Genomic DNA, 18,858 nt, shown 5'->3' on the forward strand with positions numbered 1-18,858 from the left:
TAATATATAAATTAAAGATATGAAGTGCACAAATAAAAATTCAAGGGGCTTTGACCAACCTTGATACATTGTATTGAAGTATAATTTGTTACTTTTGCACACTAGTGTGGAGGCGCCAATTGATGAGTTGACGCAAAACTTTTTTTGGTTTTTTTAAAAGCCTTTTTTGAGATTTTTTGTGTGAACATAAGTATTTAATGTTGACGTGACATTTTATGAGAGATTAAATGACACAATATATATATATATATATATATATCAAATGTATATATCAAGGCTAGCTCATTCCTTCTTCATTAGTTTCCTTCGTTTTAAATTTATAATCCAACCGTAGTAATCGAACAAAGAATGATTTCTTCATTTTCATCTGGAAATTTTGCTCTAAATAATCTCTGCAAAGCCTTGTTAGTCTTAGGAATAGCCATTTACGTCATCTCCATCTTCGTATCCAATGATCAAAACCCTACTTGCTCATCCTCATATTTCCTTTCTTATTTCAAGAAAAACCCCTCTTCGCTGACCTCTTCTGAAGAAAAGCTCGTTGATTCAGCCACAAATTTGAACCACATCGTTTTCGGGCTTCTGGGGTCCGAGGGTGCTTGGCACCAGCGAAAATCATACATCGAATCTTGGTGGAAGCCGAACATAAGTCGAGGGTTTCTCTTTCTGGACAAATACCCGACAGGAGAACTTCTACCTTGGTCGAAAGCCTCGCCACCTTACAAAGTCTCGGACGATCTTACCACATTCTTGAACGAGACAAAAGCCGCCGCACCTATCATGATCCGGATGGTTCATGGAATAATGGAGGTTTTGAGGGAAGTAGAGGAGGTTGATCATGAACAGATACGATGGGTCGTGATGGGGGACGATGATTCGATATTTTTCATGGAGAATATCGTTGATGTACTAGGTGAATATGATCACACGAGGTATTATTACCTAGGAGGCCAATCCGAGTTCATCATGTCAAATTTTTGGTTTTCGTTTAACCAAGGTTTTGGCGGGGCTGGGATTATTATGAGTTACCCTTTGGCTAAAGCACTTGCGAAAGATATGGTGAGTTGCTTGACGAGATATGCACAAATGAATTCTGCTGATTTGATAACAATGGCTTGTATTGCTGATGTTGGGGTCAATCTTTCTCCCCACAAAGGGATTCATCAGGTCAATTCATTATAATTATATTTCATTCATTCTTCAAATGCTAATATATATATGTGTGTTTGCATTTTTTGATCCACAAAAATTGTTTCTATAGTACTCCCTGAGATCATGTCTTTTCATGAACGAAAATGATCAGTACAAAACATTTAAATTATTGTACTAATATAAGATATTTGATCGCAAAATGGTTTAGATCTGCAACAAAAATAAGATTTTGAGTATAAAATTTGAACAACTTTAATTTATTAATATTACACTTGCAACACATGTTTGAATACTAAAAAATCATATATTAGTATTAGATCTAAAACAATTGGTACTCAATTATCATATATTAGTATTATATTTTCAATATTTTGTACCGATTTCATCCAAAAAAAAAAGACAAATGTGTCATTAATACCAATACTTTCATACATGTTTGAATACTCAAAAATCAAATATTAGTATCAGATCTGAAATTGTGGGTACTCAAATAGATATATTAATGCCATTTTTTCAATGTTTTGTATTAACTTTCATCCGATAAAAAAAACATTGGGCCCAAGGAGCATAGGAGCAACTTTTTATGAATCAGGGAGTGCGAACATATATTTTTCTAAAAGAAATTGAATGTAAAATTATGTTTAATGCAAATTTACTCTTCCTGAAATGCTAACAAGTACATTCCTCATAAAAAAATTGCTAATGTGTAATGTTTCTTAGAGTACATCACATGTGAGACTGTTTACGGATCAATATCAATGTCAAGGGTTGACCCGTTTCATACATGTAGTGAAAATTAAAGTAATATTTTTTCATGGATCAGGTTGGGTTGGAGATCCATTTCAAAAAATTAAAAAATAAGATTGTTTCATAAGAATTTTCGTGATATTAATAATTTGTAAAAATATTTTTTTTTCTACTAACTTGTCATATTTTTGGGTTTTAGTCTATTAACTCATAAAACTTTGGCTTTCCTACACTAACTTTGTTGGAATTTTTGAGGCTTAATGAATTAAAATTAAGCAAAAGAAACTAGAAACAAAAATACCGGAGGACAACCAGCACTCCAAAACAACGGGGAAGGGGTGCCCCAGTGCGCCAAGAGGCTGCTTGGATTTCCAGGCAGCAGGGGCGCATGAAATGTTGCGCCCTAGCGTGCAGTGTTCTTCCTAGATCATCCAGACAGCGCGCTATGACGCACAAAAGTTTTCACCCCAGCACCGATAGTGTTGTTTCACGAATGATTGTCGAGTTTTTTTAATATCTATTCAATCCAAGGGTGTTTCTTGAGGGTTCTAGTCGGTTTTTTGGACCAATAGACACCTCTAATCACGAAATAACATGTCCCTATATGCAAATAACTTTAAATATCATATTAAAGTTCATTTTGAAATACATTCATTCAGTTTTCTGAAAAAGGCACTTGCATGCCTTCATCTTGTGTTCTTTCTTATTCTTTTCTGCAAAGAGAATTATTATCATTTTTGGTTATTGAACTTGTCATTTATTATGCTATTATCACAAGTCGCTGTTCTTGTATCTCCAGAGAAGTTTTCCAAATACTGTTAGCACCAAGTGCGGGAAAAAAAACTTCTTAATAAATCCGTGTTTAACACGAGCTTCAACTTTCTTATGTTTTTATTTTTATCATCTTCAATTTATTTACACCACATACATTACCCAACAATCTTAAGAAGTTTTTTGTAATTAAATTTGAAGACGACATCATCATCAATAATTAATGTTCCTGAGATACATGGAGGAAAACTAGAAAAGTTCGATGGAACAGACTTCAAACGATGGCAACAGAAAATGTTTTTCAATCTCACAACCTTGAGTTCGACAAGGTTTCTCGAGGAAGATCCCCATAGAATTTCGGAGAATAAAGTCGATCTTCATATGAGAGCGGTGATTCATGGAATCAAAGTGATTTTCTATGCAAAAACTACATACTAAATGGACTGGACAATGCACTTTACAATGTGTATTGTCAAGTTAAGACGGACAAAGAACTCAGGGGAAAACTTGAAAATAAGTACAGGGCAAAGATGACGTACTAAAAAAGCTCAGTTTTGGACGTTTTTTGGAATTCAAAATGATAGAATCCAAGAATATTATGAGTCAAGTGCAAGAACTACAAGTAATATTGCATGAGATTCATGCAAATGGGATGAGACTGAGCGACTCCTTTCAAGTGGCTGTTATGATTGAAAAAATCCCTCCTTTGTGGAAGAATTTCAAGAATTATCTGAAGCACAAGAGAAAAGAGATAAGCCAATATAAGATTTGGTTGCGATAATAAGGATATAAGAAGACAATCGGAATAGTGAGAATAACAACAACAAGATGGAATCAAAGGTGAATACGGTTGAGTCGAATGACAACAAAAGAAAGAAGAGGAAGTTTATGTTTGGAAAAGAACCACAAAATCAGTATCCCAATCAAAAGAGATTCCAAAAAACTTTCTAAAATTGCGAAAACCAAACTATAAGGCAAAAGACTACAATCATCCAAAGAAAGGGAAGGAACAAGCCAACATGGTTCAAGAAAGATCAATACAAGTTGATTTGTCTGTATTAGATTTGATAGCCAGTGTTTTTTTTTTTTTTACAGGTAAAGCTTGTAATATTATTGATCCAAAGAAAATTCTTTAGTTACAAGATCTACCAACCAAACCAGAAAATTCCCATGCTCCCAAGTGACAAGGCCTTGGGAAGAAAAATACATAACAAGCGAGTAATATCTGTAGCAATTGATCCATTATAACTATGATCTTCCTCTGGAAAGTGACTGCTCGCACCGCCAAGAGAGAGTCGAAAGAGACTTTATGGATCCTGAATCCTTGATCATGTGCTAATAGAAGTCCCTCTCGTATCGCAACTAATTCAGCATAAACAACTGTCTGTGGTTTATCAATTTTCTTCCCAAACGCCGCAATGATCCCGCCCTCATGGTCTCGAAATACCCCTCCGATCTCATAAACATTTGTGACTACATTAAAATCCGCATCAACGTCAAGTCTTACATGATTGGTAGGAGGTGCAGACCAGCTCGAAGAGGAGCCCAGGTCACTGTATTGATGTACAGGGAGCAAAGCCTCACAAGCCTTCCTGAATTCCTAGAGAAACCCTTCACCCCAATCTGTAGAAAAGTTGATATCCTTGCGCTCCTTGTCATGTATCAATATATTCCTTTCATTCCAGATAGCCCAGCTCCGCATAATAAACTCCTCAAGGGCCATCCTATCCACTGCATCTTTCATACACAAAAAAATGTCCACAATGTCCAGAATTTTAGCCGACTTCAAGATCGGCCAGAACACAGTTCCCTTCCAACAACTCAGGACTCGTGAAAACCAGAACAAGGCGTTCTCGATTGAGTCACTTCCGTAGCTGCATAGCAGGCAGGCTTCCACCACAGGAACATGATGTGCTAGTAGATTCCTAGAAGTGGGGATGATGTTTAGCTGAGTACGCCACCAAAAAATACGAACCGGGAGGTAGAGATAAGGTCCACATGAATTTCCACCACTGTATAAAGTGAAGAACAGAGCTATGCCGTGGGGATTCATATACTCCAGTCTCCATCTTATAGCCCTCACTAATATAATATTTACCTTTGTAGGGGTGCAAATGAACTGAACCTGTTCGTGAGCTTTACGAGTCCGCTCGATAAATATTTGATTCGTATTCGAGCTTATCGAACTCGAGCCGAACTCGAACATGTTTGAACTTTTTTTTGAGCCGAGCTCGAGCCGAAATTATTTTATTCAATAGTTCGCGAATAGTTCGCGAGCCTTAATATTTAATTAATATAATATAATTATATAATAAATATATATACATTTTGAACTTTTTCGAACATTTCGAGCTTTTTCGAACCATAATATCTGAATAGTTCAAGAATAGGTTCGAATATTTCGAGCCGAGCTCGAGCCAAAATATTTGAAATTATCGAACTTCGAATCGAGCTCGAACTCGAATATACTCTTATCGAGCCGAATTCGAGCCTTAAAATTTTAACATTATTCGGCTCCATTCGGTTCGTTTGCACCCCTATACCTTTGGCATCAAAGCTCCAATATCTCACATCCACTTGATCTGTAGCTAGTGTTTTTTACGCTAATATGGTGGATGAGAAAATTATTGGTGGGTCGATGCAGGTGCTACGTACCTCATATGTTACGACAAAGATGTTTTGGGAGAAAACTGTATGTGGGAAATTCTACGCCGTCGAACATCATGGGACTTGGAAAGGTCATCTTGAAGATGACATATGGAATAGAGGTGACCCTAATTGATGTAATGCAAGTTCCTGAAATACGGAAGAATATTGTATCAATGTCATCGTTGGGTCAAACATTGGTTTAGACTTTAGACTTGTATTTGAGTCAAACAAATTTATATTGATCAAGAATGATCATTTTGCAGGGAAGTGGTATCTTGACAAGTGCCTCTTCAAAATGAATATAATAGGGGTTCACCACAAGTTTGATAACAATAAAATCAAGAATTATTTTTACTTGATTGAGTGTTCTAGTTTATGGCATGTTCGTTTAGGACACATAAATTATAACACACGACGATGTTTAATGAGTCTGAAATTATTGTCTAAATTTGATGTTAATCTAACACCTAAATATGAGATATGTGTTAAAGAAAAAATGAAAGGCAGTCATTGCATTATGTTGAAAGATGTACAACTCCTCTACAAATTTACACATACTTATTTGATTTAAAATTTGTGCAAAACTTAGGAGGGAAAAAGTACTTTGCGGCGTTTATAGACGATTGCACAAGATACTGTTATGTATATTTTTAAGAAGTAAAGATGAAGCATTCAAAAGCTATAAAAATCAAGGTTGGAAATCAGCTTGTTAAACAAATAAATAATGAAGTGATAGAGGTGGATAATACGGAGCACTATTTGATGAGTTTTGTTATTCATAGGACATTATTCATCAAACTAATGTTTCATACTTATCTCAATCAAACGTAGTTGTTGAAAGGATAATCATATGAACGTCATGTTATAAATAAGTTGGGTCTTACCTCAAAACTTATGTGGAGAAGCAATTTTATCGGCTAACTATATTCTATACCCCACAAGAAATCCCACAAGAAACCTATAAATTGTGGAAAGTTATGGGGGTGCCTGTAAAAGGTTGAAATACCAAAGCCAAAGCAAGTTAAAATTGATCCAAAAATGGTTGATTGCATATTCATTGGATATGCGCTTAAAAATATTTCCTATAGGTTTATAGTTCACAAATCTGAAATTTTTGGAATGAACAAAGGAATGACTATTGAGGCAAGAAATGCAGTGTTCTTTGAAAACATATTTCCTTGCAAAGAGATGAATTATGAAACTGATGCTCAAGGAACAATAGAAATGCCAAAAGAAATTTCTTCTCTAGGAGAAGAACGTCCAAGTACTAATAAAGGATTAACTGAAATGGAAAGTAAAAGAATTCCTCAAATATAATTGCCTATTCAAATGAAAAATGATTCTGAAAAGAACACTCCTAGTTCTAGTAAAAGAACAAGAGAAATGATGAACGGAGGTTCTGCACAAAGTGGAGAACCTAGAAGGAGAAAAGGAGCTAGAACTAAAAGGTCCTTTGGTCCAGATTTTCTCGCTTACATGTTGGAAAATAAGCCAAGACTCATTGTCTAGCCCTGAAACTCCATACTGGAAATAAGCCATCAATACTGAAATGGATTCCAAATTGCAATTTCTCTTTTGGAAATTGGTGGATCTTCCTAAAAAGAAAATATCAAGTCGATGGAACAGTCAAAAAATACAAGGCTGGATTTGTGGCTAAAAGATATAGACAAAAAAAAAAGACCTTGATTTTTTCGACACATACTCACATGTCTCAAGAATTAATTTCATTCGTGTACTCATTACTATTGCAGCACTGCATAACCTTGTGATACACCAAATAGTTGTCAAAACCATATTTTTTTAATGGTGAGTTAGATGAAGAGATATACATAGATCAACCCGAAGGATTTGATGTCCGAGTTCAAGAAAAAAAGTGAGTCGAGTCATTAAATCTTTATATGAGCTAAAGAAAGTGCCTAAACAATGACATGAAAAATTTGACAAAATGTTGTCAAATGGATTTAAGATTAATGAGTATGACAAATGTGTCTACATTAGGGGCACAAGATACTTTTATATAGTAGTATGTCTATACATTGATGACATGTTTATAATGTGGAGTAATCAAAACTTGAAAAATGAAACAAAAAAAATGTTGACCAAACATTTTTTTTATGAAGGATTTAGGCATCGTCAATGTAATACTAAGGATTAAAATCTTTAGAACTTTAGAGGCAATAGTCTTTTCTCAATCTCATTATGTTGAGACCGTCTTAAAAAATTTTAATGCACGTGAATGTTCCCCGATAAATAAGCCTCTTAATATGGCGTCTACTTGTGTAAGAATCACGGGGAACCATTTTTTCAATTGGAAAACTCCAAAATTATTGGAGAACTTGTGTACATCATGAATTGTACACGGTCAGATATCGTTTATGCAGTAAATAAGTTGGTTAAATTCACGAGTAATCCAAATGAGACTCATTGTAAAGCTTCGAAAAGGGTGTTTAGATACTACATCCTAGATTATGGATTGCGTTACACAAGACTTGAGGTGCTTGAGGGTTACAGTTATGTAAATTGGATTTCTGACACCAAAGACTCTAAATACAGTGGCTATTTTTTTAACATGGTGGTGGCGCAATATTTTGGAGGTCATCAAAACAAACTTTCATTGTTAGATCCAAAATAAAATTTGAACTTACAGCACTTGATAAAGTCGTAGAGGAAGCGAAATGACTTAGAAATTTTCTACAGAATATTCTATGTTGGTCCAAATCAGTGCCTGCAATAATGATACATTGTGATAGTCAGTCTGCAGTTACAAGGGCACATAATAGTATGTATAGTGGTAAGTCTCGACATATTCATCGAATACACAATTCCATGCAAGAGTTGATCTCAAATGAAATTATCACAATTGATTCTTTCAAATCAAAAGATAATTTGGCGGACTCTCTTACAAAAGCTTTGAATAGAGATCAAGTATATAACTTGTTAAGAGGAATGAGCTTAAATTCTACAAAATAAAGACCACATAGGTAACCCAAGCTTGTTGATTGAAGATCCCAAAATTTTGGTTCAATGGGACAACTAAATTATGAGAACTTGAGTTAACACTCAGAAATTTTTCCAACACATTCCTAGCTAGGACAAAGAGTGGTGTAGCCTACAAATGTAGCGAGGTTAAAATTTGAACTTTTAATGGTTCCTTGCTTGGAAATATGCGGAGTATGGTAGGATACTCCTAAAATGAGACCATCTATGTAATTTTGAGGACATGCCACATCAATGAAACACTTATGAAGCCAAGATGTGTTTCATGGACAAAATAGACACAACCGGAAAACCAATAAAAATGAAGGGAAGTTGTGTAAGTAATCTTTTCTACTTTTACACGGACCGCCAATAAGTTCAAGACAAGTGTTCACTTCGTGGCCTAATAAATTCGACAGTATTCTACTAAGAAAGGTTCAAAGCCACATCTACCTCTCCCGATGCAATGGTTTTCCGTGTGAACTCTCTTTTGACATCACGTGCATTCATGCATTAATTTCATAATTTTGGGGATTGTTGGAATTTTTTTTGCTTAATGAATTGAAATTAAGTGAAAGAAACTCGAAATGAAAAAAAAAAACAGAGGACAATCGGTGCTCCAAACCAACAGGGATAGGGCTATGGCGCCCAAAAAAGGGTGCCCCAACGCATCAAGAGGCTGCCTAGATTTCCAGGCAGTAGGGGGCATGCAAAATGTTGCGCCCTAGCACATAGAGTTCTTCTTGGACCACTAGGCAGTGTGCTGGGGAGATAAAAATTTTGGATGGTGTTGTTTCACGAATGGTTGTCAAGTTTTCTGATATGTATTTAATTTAAGAGTGTTTGTTGATGGTTCTAGTCGGTTTTTTGGACAAAGAGTAACCCTTTATCACAGAATAACCTCTCTCTGCGTGCAAACAACTTTAAATATCACATTAAAGTTCATTTTGAAGTACATTCATTTAGTTTTCTGAAAAAGGCACTTGCATTCATCTTGTGTTCTTTCTTATTCTTTTCTGTAAAAAAAGTTCATATCATCATTTCTGGTTATTGAACTTGTGATTTATTGTACTATTATCACAAGTAACAATTCTTGTAACTTGGGAGAAGTTTTTCAAATACCGTTAGTACCAAGAGCGGGGTAAAAATTTCTGAAAGAAATCATGTTCCACACGAACCTCAACTTTCGTCTGTTTATATTATTTTCAAGTTCTTCACACCACCTAGATGTTGGAACACGTTTTCAGATTATAGATCTGATATCCGGTGCAGCGAAAGTTTAAAATTTTTTATATGGAACGATTCCATATCATGGGTATCAAATCCTAACGATTAAATTATGCAAGTAAAATAATAATAACAATTAACATTTTTCCTCTCCAAGCTATGGCTTGATTATGGACTCCAACAGATTAATCTGCTCTTGTTGTAAATCCCAGGAACTGATGACTTGCTCGATCAATCTCCGGAATTAGGTCCACGAACAGAAAACTAAAACCCTCTGATTGATTGCACTAGAAATCAATCAGATGTTTATCAAAGAGATTAAACAGATTTGATCTATCAATTCAGAATGTAATTTTTCATAAAAATCACAGACTGAATTCTCTCAAAGAGGGAGCAGAGGAATTCGAAAATTCCCCTTGGAATAATCTGTGTGATTTTCGAAAAATCCAAGGTTGAATCAATTAGTATTTTCGAAAACTACACACACACATGCACACACACACACACACATATATATATATAATTTCTAGACTGTATTAAGTTATATGTCTATTAAGACACTAACTCCTTAGAGCCCATAATCCATAACTTAAACCCAACAAGCCAAACTTGTTATTATAGAAATTAATATTAAATTCATTATGACTCCGATTGATAAACTGATTTCACCAATGTGCACAGAAACCATTTCTGCACCTTTTAAAGTCAAGATAATTTTTCTGAATCCGAATTCAGTGATTTTCAAAAATGTCCATCCCTATGTCATTTTAGGAAATTCCACTCCCTTTAGTTTAGAAGTCCAACTTCTCTTTCAATAAATTTAACTCTTTAAATTTAACTATCTCAACGGAGATTAATAATCCATTACTTGTGTGACCCTCAATGGTTTAGGGATACAGCTAGCCGTGGGCTCACAACTCCTTGTGACTTGAAACAACAATTTCCGACTTACCCATTGAATCATGGTAAGAGCGCCTAGCAACATCACCCCATGATTTCCTAGGTATCACTGATAGTGCCTGCAAGAACCAGTAGGTTTTGGTTAGCGTACAGTACAGTCCCTTCATCCATATATCCCGATCGAATCAACAACCATTGGTACATCGAGAGTCGTTCGAAATTCGATAACTATGCAATGCATCTTGAAGATCAAATAGTGATATCGCATGTGCTACTAGGAAACCAAGTAACCTAAATCACATCGAGTACTCTGGCTAGAGATTTGTCACACTAATATCTCCTCAGATCGCATAGGATATCCACACTCGCAAGCGTGTGGTGAATCCTTGACAACAAAGCATCGACTCCTATATGTGTTGTAACTGTACCCAATCCCGACACCTGATGACCCTCATAGAGTCGGTAAACGAGTCAAAGTATAGTACTAGCATATAAAGTCTCCATGATGTTTCAAGTAGTAAGGACTAATGGTGTACAACCAAAATCGCGGACTTACCCACTCAATTAATAATAACCACTTGGAAAGTCCGAATAGGGTAGTTTGATCATTCATCATATGAATATCCATTTGCATGCTTTGAACATCTCAATGTTCCATACCAATGAAACGTGGTACTTGGCATCGTAAATGCTAGTCTCGATCTCAAGCGATCCTTATCCTTATTTGCGGACGGCTCAATTGACTAGGAACTCTTTAGAATATACAGTGACTATAAGATGTGTTTCATGATAGTGATCTCTCTTTATTCACTATCTCATCTTACTTACACTATAGCATATTCAAGGTCTTTATCAAAACAACAATAGTATATCACAATATAACATTATGAAGAAAGATAAAAAAAATGTCATTAATGAATATAAATTATATTAAACAAATATTGTTTACAATAAGAAACTCTTAAAGTCCTTAGCCACAACTTGGCTAGCGGGGCATCAACTCTTTCAATCTTCCACTTGCCCTATAGCCAACTATTCATACTACGTAGTCCCATTGCTTCGCGATGTTTGTCAAACAATGGTCCTGGCAAGGGCTTAGTAAGTGGATCAGCGATATTGTCTGTAGAGGTCACTCTCTCGACAGTGATGTCTCCTCTTTCCATGATCTCCCGGATGATGTGGTATTTCCTCAGTATGTGTTTGGATCTTTGATGAGACCTTGGTTCCTTTGCCTGAGCAACGGCACCAGTGTTGTCACAGTAAACCGGGACTGGACCAACAGATTCAGGAATTACGCCCAACTCTTAGACGAAATTCCTCATCCAAACGGCCTCTTTAGCAGCAGCTGATGCTGCAATGTATTCTGCCTCAGTGGTGGAATCCGTTGTGGTGTCCTGCTTGGAACTCTTCCAAGAGACAGCACCGCCATTGAGCATGAATACAAATCCAAAGGTTGACTTCGAGTCATCCACGTCACTTTGGAAGCTAGAGTCGGTATAGCCTTCCAATTTCAATTCTCTTCCTCCATAAACCATGAATATATTCTTAGTCCTTCTCAAGTACTTTAGAATATCCTTCACAGCTTTCCAATGCATTTGACCGGGATTGGCCTGATATATGCTCGTGACACTCAGAGCAAAGGCTACATCCAGTCTGGTAGATATCATCCCATACATGATACTACCTATGGCTGATGCATGTGGTATGTGTGTCATTTTCTCTATCTCTTCGTCAGTCTTGGGAGACATAAACTTGGATAAAGAAACTCCATGACACATATGTAGATGTCCTCTCTTGGACTCAACCATAGAAAACCTTTTCAATATGGTGTCGATGTAGGTTGCTTGTGTGAGTCCTATCATTCTCTTAGATCTATCTCTTTAGATCTGTATTCCTAGAATATAGGACGTCTCACTCAAATCCTTCATCGAGAATCTACCTGATAACCATATCTTTGTTGACTGCAACATCCCTACATCATTCCCAATGAGTAGGATGTCATAAACATAAAGTACTAAGAATGTCACAGCATCTTTAACTACTTTCTTGTACACGCATGGTTCCTTCGGGTTCTTGATGAAACCAAAATCCTTTATTGTTTCATCAAATTTCTGGTTCCAACTTCTTGATGCCTGTTTGAGACCATAAATTGATCTCTGAAGCTTGCATACCTTATGCTCGCTTTCCATGGATGTGAATCCCTTGGGCTGCTTCATATAGATTTCTTCCTTAATGTTTCCATTAAGAAATGCAGTCTTCACATCTATTTGCCATATCTCATAGTCATACCAAGCTGCTATGGCAATAAGTATTCTTATGGACTTGAGCATTGCGACTAGTGAAAAGGTTTTATCATAGTCAACTCCTTGTCTTTGAGTATAACCTTTTGCTACCAATCGTGCCTTGTAGGTCAGTACCTTACCATCAGGCCCAAGTTTTCTCTTGTAGATCCATTTATACCCTATTGGAACAATTCCATCGAGAGGATCTACTAAAGACCAAACTTGGTTTGTATGCATCGAGTCTATTTCCGACTGCATAGCTTCAAGCCATAAATTCGAATTCGCATCAGAAATTGCTTCTTTGAAGTTTCTTGGATCACATCCAATGTCGGGTTCATTTTGATCCCCTTCAAGAAGTAGACCATATCGAATAGGAGGTCTAGAATTCCTCTCGGATCTTCTAGAAAGAGGCGTGTCGTTTAATGGTTCCTGACGTGTGGGATCGTTATTTTGTATCTCGGATTCTTCTCGAATTTCTTCGAGTTCCATCATCTTTCCTTTCTTATCAAGTAAGAACTCCTTCTCCATGAAGGTGGCATTCCTCGAAACAAACACTTTTGTTTCAGTAGGATGATAGAAATAATATCCAATTGAATACTTTGGATACCCTACAAAAAAACATAAGGTGGATCGACTATCCAACTTATCTCCCACTATCCGCTTCACGTAAGCAGGACATCCCCAAATCCTTAAGTACGAATACTTAGGAGTTTTGCCATTCCATAACTCGTTTGGGGTTTTATCCACTGCTTTAGTGTGGACATTTTTCAACAACAATACCGCCGTTTCAAGCGCATAGCCCCAAAACGAAGGTGGGAGCTCAGTGAAGCTCATCATGGATCAAACCATGTCTAACAAAGTTTGATTGCGACGCTCCAAAACACCATTAAGCTGAGGTATCATAGGAGGAGTCCACTGAGAGAGAATCTCATACTCTTTTAGATAGTCCAAAAACTCGGTACTTAAATATTCTCCACCTCGATCCAATCTAAGTGCTTTAATACTTTTACCTAGTTTATTTTCTACTTCAGCCTTGAATTGTTTGAACTTTTCAAATGATTCAAACTTATATTTCATCAAATATAAATACCCATACCTAGAATAATCATCAGTAAAGGTAATGAAGTAGGTGTGACCAAATTTAGTACCAATACTAAATGGACCGCAAACATCTGTATGGATCAAATCCAACAGATTTTGACTACGCTCAGGTTTTCCTTTGAAAGGAGATTTGGTCATTTTTCCTTTTAGGCAGGACTCACAAGTAGGTAGAGAGTTAATATCAGACATATCAAACATGCCCTCTCCCACTAGCTTGTTCATCCTCCATGAGGAAATATGACCTAGCCTAGCATGCCAAAGGTTTGCTGGGTTTTGACTATCGTTTTTCCTTTTATTTGTTTTTGACGGTTTATCAACATAATTAATTGGTACGTCTTTTAATTTTAAGTTATATAGATCGTTTTCAAGTTATCTGCATCCAATCAAACATTCATTCTTGTAAATATTGCAAATCTCATTCACAAAATTGCAAGAAAAACCATCTCTATCAAGCATAGAAACAGAAATAATATTTTTAACCAAATCTGGCACAAATAAAACATATCTAAAAAATAACTTAAAATCGTTCTGCAAAACTAAATAAACGTCTCCCACAGCTTTGGCTTCAACTCTAGAACCATTTTCGAGCCTTAGCTGGGTCTCACCCATCCTAAGCTTACGACTTCTTGTCAACACCTGTAAATCATTGCAAATGTGAGTTCCACATCCGGTATCCAATACCCAAGAAGTAGTATTAAGTGAAACATTTATTTCAATGTAAAACATACCCTTTGCAGTTCGCAACTACTCGATATATACTTTGCAGTTACGTTTCCAATGACCGGGTTTCTTGCAGTGATGGCAAACGTCTTTAGATCCGTTCCCATTTGAAGCCTTTGTTTTGCTCTTCTTTGGTAAAATTTTCTTGGGTGGAGCAGAACGTTTCTTGCCCTTTCCACTTGGCTCTTTCTTAGAGTTAGAAGAGGAACCAACCAAGAGTACCGGTTTATTCTTCTTTAATGTGGCCTCATAAGTCACAAGCATATTGATCATCTCTTCAAGGGTGGCCTCTATCTTATTCACATTGAAGTTCATCACAAAGCCGTCAAACGACGAAGGAAGAGAAAGAAGTAACAAGTCCGCGTTTAGTTCATGCTCCAATGTCAAATCGAGTGTTACCAACTTTTCAATGAGCCCAATCATGTGTACCCCATGCTCACGGACCAAAGTCCCATCTCGCACGCGGCATGTCATGAGCTCTTTGACGGTGGCATACCTCTCCGATCTTGACTGAGCTCCAAAACGTTCCTTGAGAGTATCGTGAATTTCAACAGCATTCACTGCATTCTCAAATCGCCTCTGAAGTTCATCAGACATCGAAGCCTGCATGTAACATTTGGCCTTGATATCATGGTCCCACCATTTGTCAAGTTTGGCCAATTCTTTCGGACTCACATCAGTCGGGGCTTCTTTCGGAGGAGGCTTTTCTAACACGTAGAAAACCTTTTTCCGAACTTAGAACAATCTTTAACTTATGGAACCATTCCGTATAGTTTGCGCCAGTCAGTTTGTTTTGTTCGAGAATTGAGAATAGTGGATTGCGCGAATTCATTGTAATGAAATACTGAAAAGAAACAGACAATAATCAGTGATTGCTTAATTAATTTACTAAGACATAAAATATGGCGAGATTTAATTTTATGAATTTCACTCCCACTATTTTAACGATTTCACTACCCTCTAGTGAAAACGAGAAACCGATTTCCTTAGTGGGAACATGAAGTCCAATTAACAAATCATAGTCCCGAATAATATCAGCCAACCATAATTTTCAAAAGGTAGAGCCCAATTGCTTCCAAAGCAACCCCCATGTTTTTACCTCATGTCTAATAAGAGCCCAAAAATATGACGCCGTTTATTGTGACATGTCAAGATGACCCATCAATATTAAGTTGTGATGGACGGTCGCCATGTGGATCCCCAATAATATGTGCCAATCCCATGGGAGTTCCACCCAACTTACAACATGTGTCGATCCAATGTACAGCTTTTCGACGAACGGGCCCCCCAATAATATGAGCCGGACCGTGCCCGCGGGTAGCATCTCATACATTGATCGTTGATGGAAGGTAGGAAAATTTAAACAATATTTAAATTCCCTTTTGTTTATCTTGATATCAATTTTAAATCATATTTAAAATGAGGGATTTTTTATTTTTGAAAAATTGTCTCATCATATCATATTTGTATGCTTGCGGGATTCATGCAATTTAGTCTAAACATGCATACAACAATAATATCATATATTATATTTAGGATGATCGAACCCAAAACTAATCGACCTGTGGTTGCCAATCACGAATCTAAGTCCAATCCTAGGTGATATGCAAGTATGCAATGCAATCCTATTACATTGAGCTTCCAATTTACATTTCTTCGGTTTTTATTGTCTGTTGGGCCCACCTTTGTCTTCAAATCTTTATCTCCCACTAAATCTAATAAATTTACAATAAATTTCGATGACAAGTAGGGGATACATATTTAAGGGTGGGAACGGGCCATAAACCAGGCCCACTTTTTATTACAAATGACAAATCAAATTGGGCCATAAACCAAGCCCATTAATAAAACCCAACAACAATAACAAAAACAAAATGTAAATTTCCTAACATACACCTACAAAATTGGTCATGACAATCGATCATCCTTTATCCAATATTTAATTCAATAATTAAATTATTGGATAACATGCAATGACAATATAATTAAAAAATAAAATCAAATTTTATCTAATATATACATAAGATCATATCTTATCATCAATTGTACCAAAATAATTAATTTTATAAAATTTAATTTAACGGATAAAATTTATAAATTTTACAAAAATTCAAATTTATCCAAAAATCAATTTTAAAAATTTCGGACTCAAACAATTTGACCCGATGCCTCATGGACCAATCAAAAACAATTTTCGATCGGACCAAAAACAAAAATTTCAAAAAATTAAAATTCTTATTAAAAATCAAATTTTAATTTTCCGGGCTGCCCGGGACGTTCCCGGGCAGCCCCGCCTCCACGTGGGACAGGGCTGCCCACGTGGAGCTGGGCAGCTCGTCGTTGCCCCGGGCAGCAATCACATCCCTGCCCCGGGCAGCGACGATCGCTGCCCGTGTTGCCCTTCAAAAAAAATTTTAATTTAAAATTTTGTTTTGTTTCAAAAACCAAGGCTAAAAATTTTGTACAATCGATTAATTTTCATCGTTAGATCTGAGAACAACCTGTCTCTGACGCCACTGTTGAAACACGTTTTCAGATCATAGATCTGATACCCGGTGCAGCGGAAGTTTAAAATTTTTTATATGGAACGATTCCATATCATGGGTATCAAATCCTAACGATTAAATTATGCAAGTAAAATAATAATAACAATTAACATTTTACCTCTTCAAGCTATGGCTTGATTATGGACTCCAACAGATTAATCTGCTCTTGTTGTAAATCCCAGGAACTGATGACTTGCTCGATCAATCTCCGAAATTAGGTCCACGAACAAAAAACTAAAACCCTCTGATTGATTGCACTAGAAATCAATCAGATGTTTATCGAAGAGATTAAACAGATTTGATCTGTCAATTCAGAATGTAATTTTTCATAAAAATCACAGACTGAATTCTCTCAAAAAGGGAGCAGAGGAATTCGAAAATTCCCCTTGGAATAATCTGTGTGATTTTTGAAAAATCCAAGGTTGAATCAATTAGTATTTTCGAAAACTACACACACACACACACATATATATATATATATATATATATAATTTCTAGACTGAATTAAGTTATATGTCTATTAGGACACTAACTCCTTAGGGCCCATAATCCATAACTTAAGCCCAACAAGCCAAGCCTGTTTTTATAGAAATTAATATTAAATTCATCATGACTCCGATTGATAAACTGATTTCACCAATGTGCACAGAAATCATTTCTGCACCTTTTAAAGTCAAGATAATTTTTCTGAATCCGAATTCAGTTATTTCCAAAAATGTCCATCCCTATGTCATTTTAGGAAATTCCACTTCCTTTAGTTTAAAAGTCCAACTTCTCTTTTATTAAATTTAACTCTTTAAATTTAACTATCTCAACGGAGATTAGTAATCCATTACTTGTGTGGCCATCAATGGTTCAGGGATACAGCTAGCCGTGGGCTCACAACTCCTTGTGACTCGGAACAAAAATTTTCGACTTACCCATCAAATCATGGTAAGAGCGCCTAGAAACATCGCCCCATGATTTCCTCGGTATCACTGATAGTGCCTGCAAGAACCAGTAGGTTTTGGTTAGCGTACAGTACAGTTCCTTCATCCATATATCCCAATCGAATCAACAACCATTGGTACATCGAGAGTCGTTCGAAATTCGATAACTATGCAATGCATCTTGAAAATCAAATAGTGGCATCGCATGTGCTACTAGGAAACCAAGTAACCTAAATCACATCGAGTACTCTGGCCAGAGATTTGTCACACTAATATCTCCTCAGATCGCATAGGATATCCACACTCGCAAGCATGTGGTGAATCCTTGACAACAAAGCATCGACTCCTATATGTGTCGTAACTGTACCCAATCCTGATACCTGATGACCCTCATAGAGTCGGTAAACGAGTCAAAGTATAGTACTAGCATATAGAGTCTCCATGATGTTTCAAGTAGTAAGGACTAATGGTGTACAACCAAACCGCGGACTTATCCACTCAATTAATAATAACCACTTGGAAAGTTCAAATAGGGTAGTTCGATCATTCATCATATAAATATCCATTTGCATGCTTTGAACATCTCTATATTCCATACCAATGAAACGTGGTACTTGGCATCGCAAATGCTAGTCTCGATCTCGAGCGATCCTTATCCTTATTTGCGGACGGCTCAATTGACTAGGAACTCTTTAGAATATACAGTGACTATAAGATGTGTTTCATGATAGTGATCTCTCTTTATTCACTATCTCATCTTACTTACACTATAGTATATTCAAGGTCTTTATCAAAACAACAGTAGTATATCACAATATAACATTATGAAGAAAGATAAAGAAAATGTCATTAATGAAT

The 18,858-nt window shown here is 36.3% G+C and overlaps 1 protein-coding gene across 1 annotated transcript in view; it reads left to right on the forward strand.

Moving 5' to 3' along the window:
- Nucleotides 1-314: 314 nt before the first annotated feature.
- The window catches only part of LOC140876234 (uncharacterized), a 48,583-nt gene continuing 30,039 nt past the window's right edge, over nt 315-18,858 (forward strand). Inside the window, exon 1 of the mRNA XM_073280142.1 lies at nt 315-1,167. Within this exon, the coding sequence (XP_073136243.1) occupies nt 349-1,167 (819 nt within the window). The 5' untranslated portion in view covers nt 315-348. The remainder of the gene's footprint in view (nt 1,168-18,858) is intronic.

The sequence above is a fragment of the Henckelia pumila genome, chromosome 1, assembly GCF_033568475.1.
Source record: "Henckelia pumila isolate YLH828 chromosome 1, ASM3356847v2, whole genome shotgun sequence".
Classification (NCBI taxonomy): Eukaryota; Viridiplantae; Streptophyta; class Magnoliopsida; order Lamiales; family Gesneriaceae; genus Henckelia; species Henckelia pumila.